This window comes from Anolis carolinensis, chromosome 2 (genome assembly GCF_035594765.1).
Source record: "Anolis carolinensis isolate JA03-04 chromosome 2, rAnoCar3.1.pri, whole genome shotgun sequence".
In the NCBI taxonomy this organism is placed as follows: domain Eukaryota; kingdom Metazoa; phylum Chordata; class Lepidosauria; order Squamata; family Dactyloidae; genus Anolis; species Anolis carolinensis.
In genome coordinates this window covers 73886525-73900704 of record NC_085842.1, presented here as the reverse complement: position 1 = coordinate 73900704, position 14180 = coordinate 73886525, and the positions used below count along the sequence as shown (strand labels likewise).

The 14180-nt window shown below is 38.0% G+C and overlaps 1 protein-coding gene across 1 annotated transcript in view; it reads left to right on the top strand.

Moving 5' to 3' along the window:
* Window positions 1-12114, top strand: part of isy1 (ISY1 splicing factor homolog) — a 28245-nt gene extending 16131 nt beyond the window's left edge. The window contains exons 9-11 of the mRNA XM_003217678.4: window positions 6938-7050; window positions 8716-8802; window positions 11382-12114. Coding sequence (XP_003217726.1) covers window positions 6938-7050; window positions 8716-8802; window positions 11382-11489 — 308 coding nt within the window. The 3' untranslated portion in view covers window positions 11490-12114. The remainder of the gene's footprint in view (window positions 1-6937; window positions 7051-8715; window positions 8803-11381) is intronic.
* The last annotated feature ends 2066 nt before the right edge of the window (window positions 12115-14180 follow it).

Below are 14180 nucleotides of genomic sequence, written 5' to 3'. Positions count from 1 at the left end.
AATGCTATGAACCCAAACAATGATGGGTCTGGACCAAACTTGCCATGCATACCTGATATGCCCAGATTTGAATACTGGTGGGTTTGGAAGGGAATTGGCCCGAACATTTGGAAGTAGTAGGTACTGGGATTTATAGTTCACCTGCAATGAATGAGCACTTCAAACCCTACCGATGATAGACCAGGACCACACTTGGTACACAGCCCCATAATCAATAAAACATATTCGACAAGTTTGGGGAAAAGGGAGTTATAGTTCACCTGCATCCAGAAAAACAGTGACCCCCACCGACAATGGACCAGGACCACACTTTGCACAGAGAAGCCTTATGACCTACTGAACATACTGCAGGTGTTTGTGGGAAGGGGCCTTGATTTTGGGAATTGTAGTTCACCTGCATCCAAAGACCACTGAACCCAGCCAATGATGGATCTGGACCAAACTTGCCACACAGACTGAACATTGCCTGCTGTGGATATTGATAGATGTTTCGAGGCAATTGCCCTGGGACTCTGGGAGTTGTAGTAGTTCATCCCCATGTACTGCAGCACACCTGGTACACAGGCCCAAAATGGCCAACTTATAACACTGGCAGGGTTTGGGGAGGATTGAGCCACGATTCTGGGATTTGTAGTTCACCCACTCCAAACAGAATACATAACATTGAAAGACAAATAATACCATTCTCAAATGACCCGGGCACCGCCGGGTCCCCAAGCTAGTATAAATATAAACAATAAAATAGGTTAGTTGTTTTCAAAGAGCTCTTGTTCTTTAATATTGGATATTGCTTACATATGATGTTAGTCAGAATGTTCTTACATATGATGTCAGCCAAACATTAGGCATTTTCTGTTTTTGATTGATGCTATTCATTAGGCACCCCATTGTGAGCCATGTATCACAAAAATCTATATAATATCAGTTAAGACTATTTCTGCATCTTGCCCAAAATAGTTTTATTTCTGAAAATCATACGGATAAAAATGCATTACAATATAAACATTGACATTCTATAAATCAATGTAGATGACTATTTACAGTTTTTGTAACTAAGTTACATGGTCAGTTTGTATTTCAATATAGATCAATTAGTTTCCCCTTAGGTCCCCACCCCACCCCTTCCTCTTTTCCTATCCCCCATCTGGGTCAGCTTATTTTAATATATTGATTTAATTGTTTGGATGACCTGGTTCAAAATTTTGTACCTATCATTTCCTTCTGTTTTGTCAATTAAGTGATACCATTTCATATTCCAGTCTTGTTTGGAATTACTATTAAATTTTTTGTTTTTCCTTTGATTGATAAATTTGTTAATTAAATATTCAGAGAGGTCAGACCATCAGGTTTCCAGATCCCATCTTATTTTATCTCTCCAACCTTGGGCGTTTGTAGCGTGTATGTATAATACATTTTAGTATTATTTTTTTAGTATTTTTCTGACTTCCAGAACAGAAAAAACTTGGCAGGAAAAAATCTTGCCCAGTGTTTTCTGTTCTGGAAGTCAGTGGCTTTCCAGGACTTAAGCATAGATCTTTCCTTTTGCATGCTACCTGATCTTTCCCTAACCCCTAGGTTTTAAATGCCAGGGTGGAACCTCAAATCTTTTGCTTGCAATGCATTTATTCCATCACTGATTACATCCTCTTCCTACAAGCAAAGTTCCTGCTGAGATTTATTGGCCTAAAACATTTTTTGGAAATAATATAAAAGCCTGTTCATATCACCCATGCTTATACTTAATAAAATAAGTTGGAGCAAGCGTTTTAATTTCTGTGCTATAAAATATGATATTTGCAAAACTAAATAAATCTTTGTTTTTGCTTTTTTAATGTGTGCAAGCTCCTTTTTTATATAAAATCAGATTTTGATATTATACCTGGTTTTTCGAGCAGTTCAGAAAATGTATGATAATTTATCTGTGTACTTGTCTGAGTCTACGTCTCTGACAATACACTGTAATGCATAGATGTTCTTTTATGCTGCTGGGGATCACATGGGTGTGCAGGAAATTAGTTTATGTCTTTTAGAAATGAGAATTAGATGAGTTATGCAGAGGAAATAAATACGCTGCTGCTATTGATTATGTCAAAGCATGTAAGTCAGTGACTACTGTATCTTTAAAGAGTTTTGTTCTTGTCATCATTCCAGGATTTTTAATTAATGTACCCCTCTTCAATTTTGCCTAATGAGTGCAGACAATTGGTTGTGTCTTTCATAAACGGACACACTAGCAATTCGTTTGTAAATAGATCCTGTTCAAAATAATTTATCCAATCATTTTACTGGCAGACTGCATTACATGGCGCATGGGATTTGCAGGATGTGCCTAATGACACTTGAGTTAGCTGACTTTTTGTCCTCAAAAACCTAATTTAGGAGAAAAGGTTGATAAATCATTAATTTTTAAGGGCTGCCTGGGTCATAATTGCTTATACATTTGTATAAAATATATCCCTCTATTGGCAAACACTAGACTGGTATATCGGTGGGATATGGTTTTGAAAACACCATCTAAATAGCTCAGGTAAATTTACCACTTTTTCCTGACAAGCTGAATCATGGTCACTACTTTCCCAAACGTTTGTTCCCAACACATCAAAGGTTGATGATACAGGCATTGATCCCAGGCCATCACTATATCAGCCTTCCTTCATGTCCTAGGAAGATGTCCTGGAGTCAGGAGTCACCCACTTGTGAACCTGTTTTCAAATGTTGTTCAGTTTCATCATGTAGGACTAGGACTAATCTTATATACAGTAGAGTCTCACTTATCCAACATTCGCTTATCCAACGTTTTGGATTATCCAGTGCAGTAGTCAATGTTTTTGTAGTCAATGTTTTCAATATATTGTGATATTTTGGTGCTAAATTCGTAAATACAGTAATTACTACATAGCATTATTACGTATTGAACTACTTTTTCTGTCAAATTTGTTGTATAATATGATGTTTTGCTGCTTAATTTATAAAATCATAACCAAATTTGATGTTTAATAGACTTTTCATTAATTTCTCCTTATTATCCAACATATTCGCTTATGCAACGTTCTGCCGGCCAGTTTATGTTGGATAAGTGAGACTCTACTGTATCTTAGCTGTGTTTATTTTGCTTAAACCTCTTTGTAAATTAAAGACAATTCAAACAGCCCGAATTTAGGCATAATTATTCTATTGATCCCAATGGCTCTTGCTTCCAGGTTAAATTAGATTGGATGTGGTCTGATTTAACAAACCATGACTTTCCTTTCAGTTGCTAATTAGACTATGTAAAAACGACAGGCATCTGTATTGGGGCAGATGGCAGCTCAAGACAGTGTTTCTAATGTTGCTTCATATTTTTCCCTTTTTATCTTGACTTAGATTTTGAAATAGTAGAGCATAGTTTCTTTAGAAAGAAAAAATCCCAAAGCCAGATCAATTTCCTGGACAAACAAGTGATGAGTAGTGCAGATATTAAACGTACATAGATCCAAGTGCAGAAGGGACTGTATGTATGTCCATGGCAATGTTCTTCCATCTTACATACAAAAATAAATCAAGAAAGTAATGGTTTTGAAGATAATACCAACAACTAGCCATCTTTAAAAGATTATTTCCTACTATTACTATTGCTGCACTACTTGAACTTATTAAATTTAGTTTTTCTATATATGAAAGACAGAGGTTGCAATGTCCAAATATCAGAATTGATTTTTAAAGACGGAAGGGACTCCCTAAGGAATTAAAGTACCATTCAATGAGATAAAGAAACAATTTGAAAATATTGTATTTGTATCTCAGCATGACTGATCTCAGGTTGAAGAAAGCAACTGAACCTCTGTTGTTCATACTCCGTTAAAATGTATCTTTAAGGATCTATACTCCTAAACGTTATAGTTATAATTCTGTTGGAACACTTTGCTGTTATAATTATGCTAGAGTAGAACATTACAGCAGGAGTAAAGAGGCTGAGGATGCAGGAGCCATAAAGGAACAATAACATTGCAAAACTAGGTGCTTGGAGCCAGCAGGATGTATGCGCAGAACTATGTGTGTCCATAGCTGCATGAAACTGTTAAAAATGGAGACATAAAAGGAGATGTGAATTGCTGTCTAATTCAGTTTTTGGTTCTTTTGCTTCGAATATCTGATGCTGGGGAAAAAGGGGACCGAAACAGTATTCTATCCTATTTTTCCTATGTGGAGATTTTGGATGGTAGAGTTACAGATTCATGTCCTCAATTTTCCTATTTAACCCTCTAACAAGATAGGTCAAATAAATAGGCATTTCATAAGAGGGTAAGTGGATACATCTGTCATTAAGAAATGAAATAATTGTTTACAAGTCACAGAAAATAGCATGTTTAGCAAGATTCAGGCCCCAACTGGGAGTTCTATGCAATTGGCCTCTTGCAGTTTGTTCATCATTGAGTTTCATTGTTTTTAAAAAATTGTTTCTTGTGAAATATAAATTCACAATGTTTTCTGGAACACTTCATAATCTGTTTAGTGGACTCCAACCTATGGAAAATAATAAAAATAAAAACAACAACAACAACTTTATTTTTATACCCCGCCTCCATCTCCCCGAAGGGACTCGGGGCGGCTTAAATGGGGCCAAGCCTGGGTAATTACAATAAACAGAGAATAAAAACACATCAAAATAGAAGTGCAAAATTATACACATTAGCATAGTAAATTAAAATAATGACCATAGTATAGTTAAACATAATTTAGACACCAAAGTAAAAATCATAAAAACAAGCTAGGCCAAAGTGCAAGGAGTGAATGTTGTAAACACAGGGGATGAGGTAGATGACTAAAGTGCTACAATCAATAAGAGACTTGGAATGGGATGGACACTGGAGCTATTTCCAACGGATGGAATAGAGTAAAGTGCATCAAATAAAGTAATGGTCACTGTAACAGGATCTATCATGAGGATGAAAATTCATTCTCGAAAAGCATGCTGGAAAAGCCAAGTTTTTAAACTTTTCCTAAAGGCTAACAGGGTGAGGGCCTGTTCCAGAGCCGGGGGGCCACTACGGAGAAGGCCCTCTCTCTTGTCCCCACTAGCCGCGCTTGTGATGGAGGAGGAAGTGGGAGGAGGGCCTTCCCCGATGAACGACGAGATCGCGCAGGTTCATAGGGGGAAATGTGGTCACAAAGGTAGGCGGGGCCCGAACCATTCAGGGCTTTGTAGGTGATCACCAGCACCTTGAATTGAGCCCGGAAGATGAACAGCAGCCAATGGAGCTCCTTAAATAGGAGTGTTGACCACTCGTTTTATCTTATCTATATCTTTTGTTTTATCCACGTTGCCTTGTATAGTCACAGGTACTTATTGTTGGTTCATCACTTCACATAGCTGGAAGGAAGCAACTTCATCTAAGCTTCAGAAATGATTCCAGCAATAACCCAGTAGATTTAACTCCTCTTAAATAAAAGCAAAGATAATAATTTCAAAGCTAAGTCACTGAGCACACACAAATATAATCAAGCAATAAAGAGTCAGTCATTTATGAATAGAAGTCACAGTTCATAACCTTGTGCAATTGTTTAAGTAGCACTAAAGGTGAAATATTAATAATGTTTTCTAAAACCGTTTGAGAACTTAGTGTAGGACTTGTTATCAGTGTAATCATGTTATGGTTAAATACCGTCAACTTTGACTTAACGTGACCCTGTGAATGAGAGACCTCCAACATTGCTCGGTCATCAACTGCTCTGATCAGGTCTTGGAGACTCAGGGCCATAGCTAAAATCTACTTGTAATGCTACTTGCTCCTTTTTCTATTGCCTTCAACCTTTCAAAGCATTACTGTCTTTTCTATTGTGTCATCCAGACTTCTAAAGAGAGTTCAGGTTTCACATGCTCTAGGGCCCAGCATATTACGTTTTTTAGCAGTCCATGATATAAAACCCAAAGAAGAGTTAGCAAAAATAGTTACCTGGAGTAATATGCTTACACAACTTGTATCAAAAAGTAATATGTTTACACAACTTGGATCAAAATGTATGCCCAGTAACATGGTACTAAATAACCAGCCAAATTGCTGGTGATTAACAGAGCGTGAATATAATATAATGAAAAGTTCCTGATTGGATTGAATTGCAGAATTTGATCATTCAGAGCTTAGTGATCAGCCCCCCAAAATATATATAATATAATCTAATGAATAAGCAAAAACATAATTTCATTTTTAAAAACCATAAATTTGCACACTTAAAATTCTCAGTCTCTCTCGTATTTTTTGCTTTTATATACAAAATGGCTGATATGTTGGAACAGCATTTTGGGCATTTGACTTGAAATCCTCACAGCAATGGACCTACTCTCTTTAGTTTTAAAGGTGGCTCTTAATTTAGAACTGTGTATTACCTAAAGCTTTTTGTAGAATTATTACTGTATAAGCTTCCCTATTACTGTATAAGGCGGCGGCGGCTTCCTCCTCCTCCTCCTCCTCCTCCTCCTCCTCCTCCCCCTCCTCCCCCTCCTCCTCCTCCTCCTCCTCCTCCTCTTCTTCTTCTTCTTCTTCTTCTTCTAAGAACATATATCCAAGAGATGTCAACATTGTAACTTCTTGATCCTTTCTGTCATTTGATCCAAGCCCTTTGGAAGATCCAGTTTTCATTCTGGTTAAAAAATAATTAAAATAGCTGAAAACCTATCATACTCAGTTTTAGGAGCTTAGATTATTTGACACAGTTTTTTTAAATACATTTTTTATTTTAGGACATACATACACATACACAAGAATTATATTATGAAAAAGTCTAGAGATCAGGCCATAAGAAATAGGATACAAATATTATACAGTATGTAAATCTAGAAAGATTGTCTCAAACAGGATTATATGTAAAAGAAAATAATTCTCGTGGTGGTGGTGGGAATTGTAAATGTTGTGTATGTGTATTTGACACAGTTCTTAAAAACTTATTTTTACTGTTCCAGTTATTGCGGAAGCAATGGAGAAATGGAAAGTAGAGAAAGAGGCACGGCTTGCAAGAGGTGACAAAGAAGAAGAAGAGGAAGAAGTAAACATATATGCAGTCAATGATGATGAGGTACAGTATTTTTCAGTTTGTACTAGTGCCACACCTAGAACTCCTGCCAATAATAGTATATCATGAATGTTAAAGAATTCACTAATAGTAAAATCTAAAGTCATATATCTCCTCTCACACTTTGATAGACCTGGATATTCCAGTGTTTTCACATAAGTCATGAATGGGGAATTGTAGAACTACATCTCCCATCAACCCTTACCATTGTCTATGTTAGACTTATAATTTAACAATGCCTGAAAGTCAATACTTTCCTCACTTTTAATACACATGATGTATACCATTTTGTTCTCTCTCTTCTGCCTGCACAAACCATGACTGGATAATGTAACAGAGGATGCTCACTCGATAGGGAAGAGTGGAAGTCACAATACTTGAAGATTGCACAAGGCCCTCAAGGGGCACTTTTACAACTCCTGCATTTCTCTCAGACACACTGTGCTATATATTTGGGGCAGGAGGATTCCCACTCTTTGAGCACTCTGTGGGTATTGGTTTGCCCTTAAAACAAGGTGGAGCTTTCTTCTTGCTATTGTGTTGTTTTTCCCTATGTGTGTTTGCACTTTAAAGTCCTCTGCCAACACCTTGAGTTTCATAGGGTTTATTTAGGCAAGGAATACTCAGAGGTGACTTTGCCAGTTCCTGCAACATCTGTCCTTATTCTGTTCACAAAATAGAGACATAAAAGCTGAAGTGAATTGCTATCTAATTCAGTTTTGTTTTTTTGTAGCAGAGATCCTTGGTCTCTGGAGATTGCCTGCTCCTCTTATAAGGGGACAGTTTGTCCACTAAATAAGAATTTCTACTTCTTACATTGGGGTGAATTAGTGAGACATATTTTCTTTCCATTGTAGCTTCCCCATATTCTATTTCTGGTTATTTTTAACTCAACATCTTGCTTTTTAGTGGGCTATATCTAACTTCATCCTGGTTTATGTTCTATGAAATTGTTGGATTCAGCAAAACTATTGTCTGAATGCACTCTATACAGTGTGTATAAACTAGAAATGAGAATATTAAATGAGGGACATATTTCATGTGTGACATAATTGTGTGCCAATGTGTCAAGACTGCAAGAAGAGCCCTAGGTCAGACTGCAGGATTTTTGTAGACAAGCTGTGCTATGAATTATATGTTTTGTATGAATCTAGAAAGTAAATGGAAGCATTGTAATGACCTCCTGATTTATTGTGCTTCAGGCATGTGATGTGTCTCAATCCTCACAACAATTCAGCAAGGTTTCTGTGTTTATAACTATTTGGGTCATAACTATTAATAAGCTGTTCCATTAGGTATTTAATGCAGCCATGAACTAGTGAACAATAAGGCCATTTGAAAAATTTACCCTGATGATCCTTCTACCTCTGTAGTTTTGTGAAATATACCCATGTTAAATATTTAGGTACTTCCCACTTTATGTACTGGTTCACTGCTGCTCTTGCAGTTGCTCAGACGTCAGTGATAAGGCCCCCATATGTCATAGGCCTTAAGGGTTCTTCCTAGAAAGGAATGTCATCAAGCTTGCTTTCAAAATGGAGGTGGTGTGTCCTAAACAAAAACATAGGAGTGTATGCAACCATGTTACTTGCTTTTTGTGTGATTCATTTCCTGAGATGTATTGAAGCAAGTATGGCAGTGAATCAATATGTTCTGAATGTCTTGTAGTCTGATGAAGAGAGTGGAAAGGAAAAAGAAGGTGAAGATAGCCAGCAGAAATTTATTGCTCATGTCCCAGTGCCATCACAACAGGAGGTAAGAAATAAACTAAAAACAAAAGTTGTACAGTTACTGCCCAGTTTCCAGAGCTGCTTTATTTTGCTATGTCAAAACCTGGAAGCTTATGTTAACGGTATCAGATTTATTGCGGGCTATACGCTTTAGGCTAGAGCCTTCAGTTGCAGATTTGTTTGAAAAGAGAAAATGGAAGTCAAAGGTGGAGATTATCTTCTGGCCACAAAGTGGAATTTGATTTTGGAAAAGCAGTTGGGGGTTGCATTCCAGTGATGGATGGGACCAAAGATGTAGCAAAAATGCCAGCCTATGTTAGCTTATAAGTGACAGAACTATAGGAGAGATATTCCAGAATTTAATAGTGTAGGAAAAAGTTAATGAAAAACCTGGGACACCATGAAGGATGGGTCACAGCTGAAGGATTATAGTAATCTGGGGAGCCCTGAAACCAGGAAACTAAAAGGTTCAGATTTGTCCAACGGGACTGATGCTCCCTGCTCTTGTTGTGAGCAATGAAACTAGACGTACATATATTTCAGCTTAATTCATGCCAAGTAAGGAAAATAAAGCACTGTCAAATGATTTGAAGACAAGAAAACACTTGACAACAGCTGCTAAAGCTACTACTAAAGAAGTGAAGCAGAAAAAGAGCTAAAGTAAATGTTTATTGTGTATCTGAACTGAAACTGCAATTCAAAAAACTGCTTTCAGTGCACTTTCAAAGTCATCCAATTATCTGGCAATTTGGAAGTTCCAGTTCTGGTTTGTGGTAAACTGATGTTTGCTGTTGGGAACATGAATTAGTTTCCCACTAACCAGAATTGGATATCAGTTTGAAAGTGGGCAGAGGGATGTATACAAGCCGAAGGCAATGATCTCATTCTCAGAATGCCAACATATGGCTCACACATAATTATCCTTAACCACTATTTAGCCTCATGAGGGCAAACCTTGGGTTTGTATACCTCCCTGATCACTGTAGCCACATGGAAGAGATCAAAAGCTTCCATTTAGATTAACCACAGCATGGTTTATCTTAGCTATGATTTGTTCATACAATCATGTTTCATAGAAACCATAATTAAGATCCATGGTGAGAATCAAATGGCCTCCTACATGTAGTCAAACTGCATCCCCCAGTATTCCTCACCATTGGTTATTTGGCAGTGGTTGCCGGGCAGTGGTTGCCCAAACATGCAGAAGGTCACCTCCTTGCCACCACTGATTAAGATGAATGTGTTTAGTTGAAATGGAGCATAACTAGAAGCTACCTAATCTCTTTCCCCTTCAATTGGGGGACAGGGATAAAGACTGAGGATCACTGTAGCTCTTGCTCATATCCAAACTCAGTCATTGTATCTGAAGACATATTGTATAGATCAGGGGTCCCCAAACTAAGGCCCGGGGGCCAGATGTGGCCCTCCAAGGCTATTGACCTGGCCCCCGCCCTCAGTTTTAGACTTAGGCTCGCCCAAAGTCTGAAATGACTTGAAGGCACAACAACAACAATCCTACTTGATTATCTCATTGGCCAGAAGCAGGCCCACACTTCCCACTGAAATCCAGATAAGTTTACAGTATGTTGGCTAAAATTATTTTTATTTTTAAATATTGTATTGTTTTTTTCATTTATCAATATTGTAAATGAAATATTGTAAATAAATGATATGGTAATAATATAATATATTGTAATAAAAATATTGTGTATAAATATAATATTGATAATAAATATTATAATGTAATACAATATAATATTTATTTATTTATTACAGTATTTCTACCCCCGCCCTTCTCACCCAATAGGGGACTCAGGGCGGCTAATAATAATAATAATACAATATAATAATATTGTATAATATAATAATATTATTTATATATTATATGTTAAATGTAATATTACTAATAATATTACGCTATAGTGGTATAGTGCAATATAGTAATATATAATGCTAATATTGTGCTATGCTAATAATATAATATATTGTATGTACATACAACTTGTAAGCCACTCTGAGTCCCCTTCGAGGTGAGAGAGGGTGGGGTAGAAATGTAATAAATAAATAAGTAATTGTTGCTAGTTTTGTTTTGTTTTTTTGTTGTTTTTTTGCACTACAAATAAGACATGTGCAGTGAGCATAGGAATTTGCTCGTTTTTTTTTTTTTCAAATGATAATTCGGCCCCTCAACAATCTGAGGGACCATGAACCGGCCCTCCACTTAAAAAGTTTGAGGACCCCTGGTATAGATAGTTATGAATTACTGTGTATCTTGAATTTTGGAGATCAAGTTCACTATTTTATGTCAGTTCTGGATATTTACAAAGAGGGCTGACATTTCCTAATAACACTGCATATAACATGTGTTGGTTCACAGGCCAAGTTTGTTCCTGACAATGTTTAATAATTAATTTCTGGGTTTCCAAAAATTGTGATAATGCCATGCTGAACAAAAAGGCAGTGACTTTTAAAATAATAATGTTAGGGACATCAGCAGTAATTTTGACACCTTGTAATAGGTGTCATTCTTTGCCATTTTTGACGATAGGTCAAGAAACAAATAGTTTCAGTATTTCTCAAAATCCTATGTTCTTTTATGTCCAGATCGAAGAAGCTCTGGTCCGAAGGAAGAAGATGGAACTGCTTCAGAAATATGCCAGCGAAGCTCTTATGGCTCAGAGTGAAGAGGCTAAAAGGCTTCTAGGGTTGTAGTATATCTTGGGTTACTTTGGTTTTTCTAATCCATCCTAAGGCAATAAATGAGGGTCTGAGAGAAGCTTCTTAAAGTACTTTGGCAACACAGAAATTGTATTATTTTTTTTGCAAACGGTGAACAAGAAGGATGATTTTTCTTCCTAAGCATATATTACTATCCTAATCCATGACTTTTCTCCTGTTTTCAGTTTCTGTACCTAACTAATCCCTAGGGACTAGCTGGTTTGCCTTTAAGCCTGCTTTTTCTCATCACTTCCTCTTTTGTGTAATTTCTGTCATATAGCAAGTGTCTGCAGTGATACCTTCTGCTAAATTAGAAAGTAAAAGTTTCACATTCTTCTTCTGTCAGTGGTGTTTTAGCTGAAGCCTTGTTTAACGCTGCCTCCTCCTTAAACATTCGGGAGGGAATAGGGAGGCAATTGTTATAGCTGTGTGTCTTTGCAAAAGACTCGAAATGCCCTGTATTACTGAAGTACTTTTAAGTAGTGTTCTCTGTATGTCAGTGATCATTTGGTTGGATTTGTGAATGCTGGATATTTCAGCAAGTAATATTGTAAATACTGGGGTGGGGTTGCTTTTGTAATATCATCTGAATTTTCAGTAAAGCCTTTTTTCATATAAATGTATTTGTTTGTGGTATTTTTTTTAGCCAATTTGTCAAAAGATTTCAGCTTCCTGTATCTCATGAATAACAGGAGTAAGGGAAGAAAACGTCCTATGGAGTTGAAGCAGCAAAGAGATGAGAGGAGAAAATTATTTTGCAAAGAAAGCTGGCCCACATTTTCTGGGCCATTTCCCATAAGTAACATTATATTAGTCTGATTCATAAGCAAGACATGCCATAACCTACTTTTCTGGTGTTGCTTAACCTGGGCACAAACAAGCTTAAGCAAGTTATACCGCAACTAGTAAAAGTTCAATAGTGACCATAATTGATAACAAAGATGTGAAGGACATAACATTCGTAAAATGCAAAAAAAAAAAAAAAATCAGCCCTTGTGCCAACTCAAAAAACAAATTGAATAATTGAAAAATGGAGAACAGTGATAGCATGCAATTAATTTGTTGGATAAAATTGAAATGTAAGCAAGAAGAAGAAAGAAGAGAAGGTTGAGAGGAGACATAATTGCCATATATAAATATGTGAAGGGGTGTCGTAAGGAAGAGGGAATAGGCTTGTTTTCTGCTGCCCTTGAAACTAAGACTCGGAGCAATGGGTTCAAATTACAGGAAAGCAGATTCTGAACATTAAGAAGAACTTCCTGTGAGAGTGGTTCAGCTGTGGAACCTTCTGCCTCAGAGTGTGATGGAAGCTCCTTCCTTAGAAACTTTTAAACAGAGGCTGGATGGCCATCTGTCCGGGGATACTTGGATTATGCTTTCCTGCATGTCAGGGGGTTGGACTAGATGACCCACGTGGTCTTTTCCAACTCTATGATTCTATAATTTTGAGTCAAGGGATCTCGGAAAAATGGGTTTTTATAACTAGAATGTCAGCTTGTTGGCAGCATGGCATCCTTCCTCCCACTGCAGATAATAATAATAATGATACATGTTATTTATTACCTGCCTCTCCTGATTGCTTGATGCAAAATTTCAAAAGCAAAGCATTGTTACTCTGGATATCAGTATGGAAAGGGGTCTTGTTGCACATTGAAGACTGAGGGCGCATCTACACTATGGAATTAATGCAGTTTGACCCCACTTGAACTTCCAGGGCTTGATGCTATGGAATCATAGTCTTGCAAGGACATTAGCCTTTATGTTGTCAAAGCCTTTCATGGCTGAAATCATTGGGTTGCTGTGAGTTTTCCGGGCTGTATGGCCATGTTTCAGCATTCTCTTGTGACATTTCGCCCAGATCTATGGCAGGCATCCTCAGAGATTGTGAGATCTATTGGAAACTAGGAAAACTGGGGTTTATATATCCTTGGAAGGTCCATGGTGAGAGATGGAACTCTTGTTCTTCTGAGGCAGGTGTGAATGTTGCAATTGGCCAGTTTGATTAGCCTTTAATGGCCTTGCAGATTCAAGGCCTGGCTGCTTCCTGCCTGCAGGAATCCCTTGTTGGGAGGTGTTAGCTGGCCCTGATTGTTTCGTGTCTGGTATAAAGGAACAACACTCTAAAAACGGGAATTCCAGGCATGAAACAATCAGGGCCAGCACACACCTTGCAACAAAGGATTCCCCCAGGATTTGAAGCTGCAAGGCCATTAAAGGATAATCAAGGTGGCCAACTGCAAGTCACACCTGCCCCAGACAGACAAGAGTCCTTTCTCCCACCCTGAACATTCCACAGATATACAAACCTCACTTTTCCTAGTTTCCAACAGACCGCATAACCTCTGAGGATGCCTGCCATAGATGTGGGCGAAACGTCAGGAGAGAATGCTTCTGGAACATGGCCATATACCCAGGAAAGCCCAACTTTTAGCCTTTCTCAGCCGAAGAGTGCTGGTGACTCACCATACTACAGCTCCCAGGATTCCATAGCATTGAGCCCTGGCAGTCCAAATGGCGTCAAACTGCCGTGTAAATGTACCCCAGATTGATGTCTGTTCCGAGAAGCGTCCGCAAAGGGCGGAGGCGAGCGAGGCCGCCAAGGGGAAGCTCCCACGCGAGAGCGAATGTGGGCGGGGCGGCAGTGCCCGGCAGGCCCCGCCCACAGGAGGGAGCGTCACCAAGTGG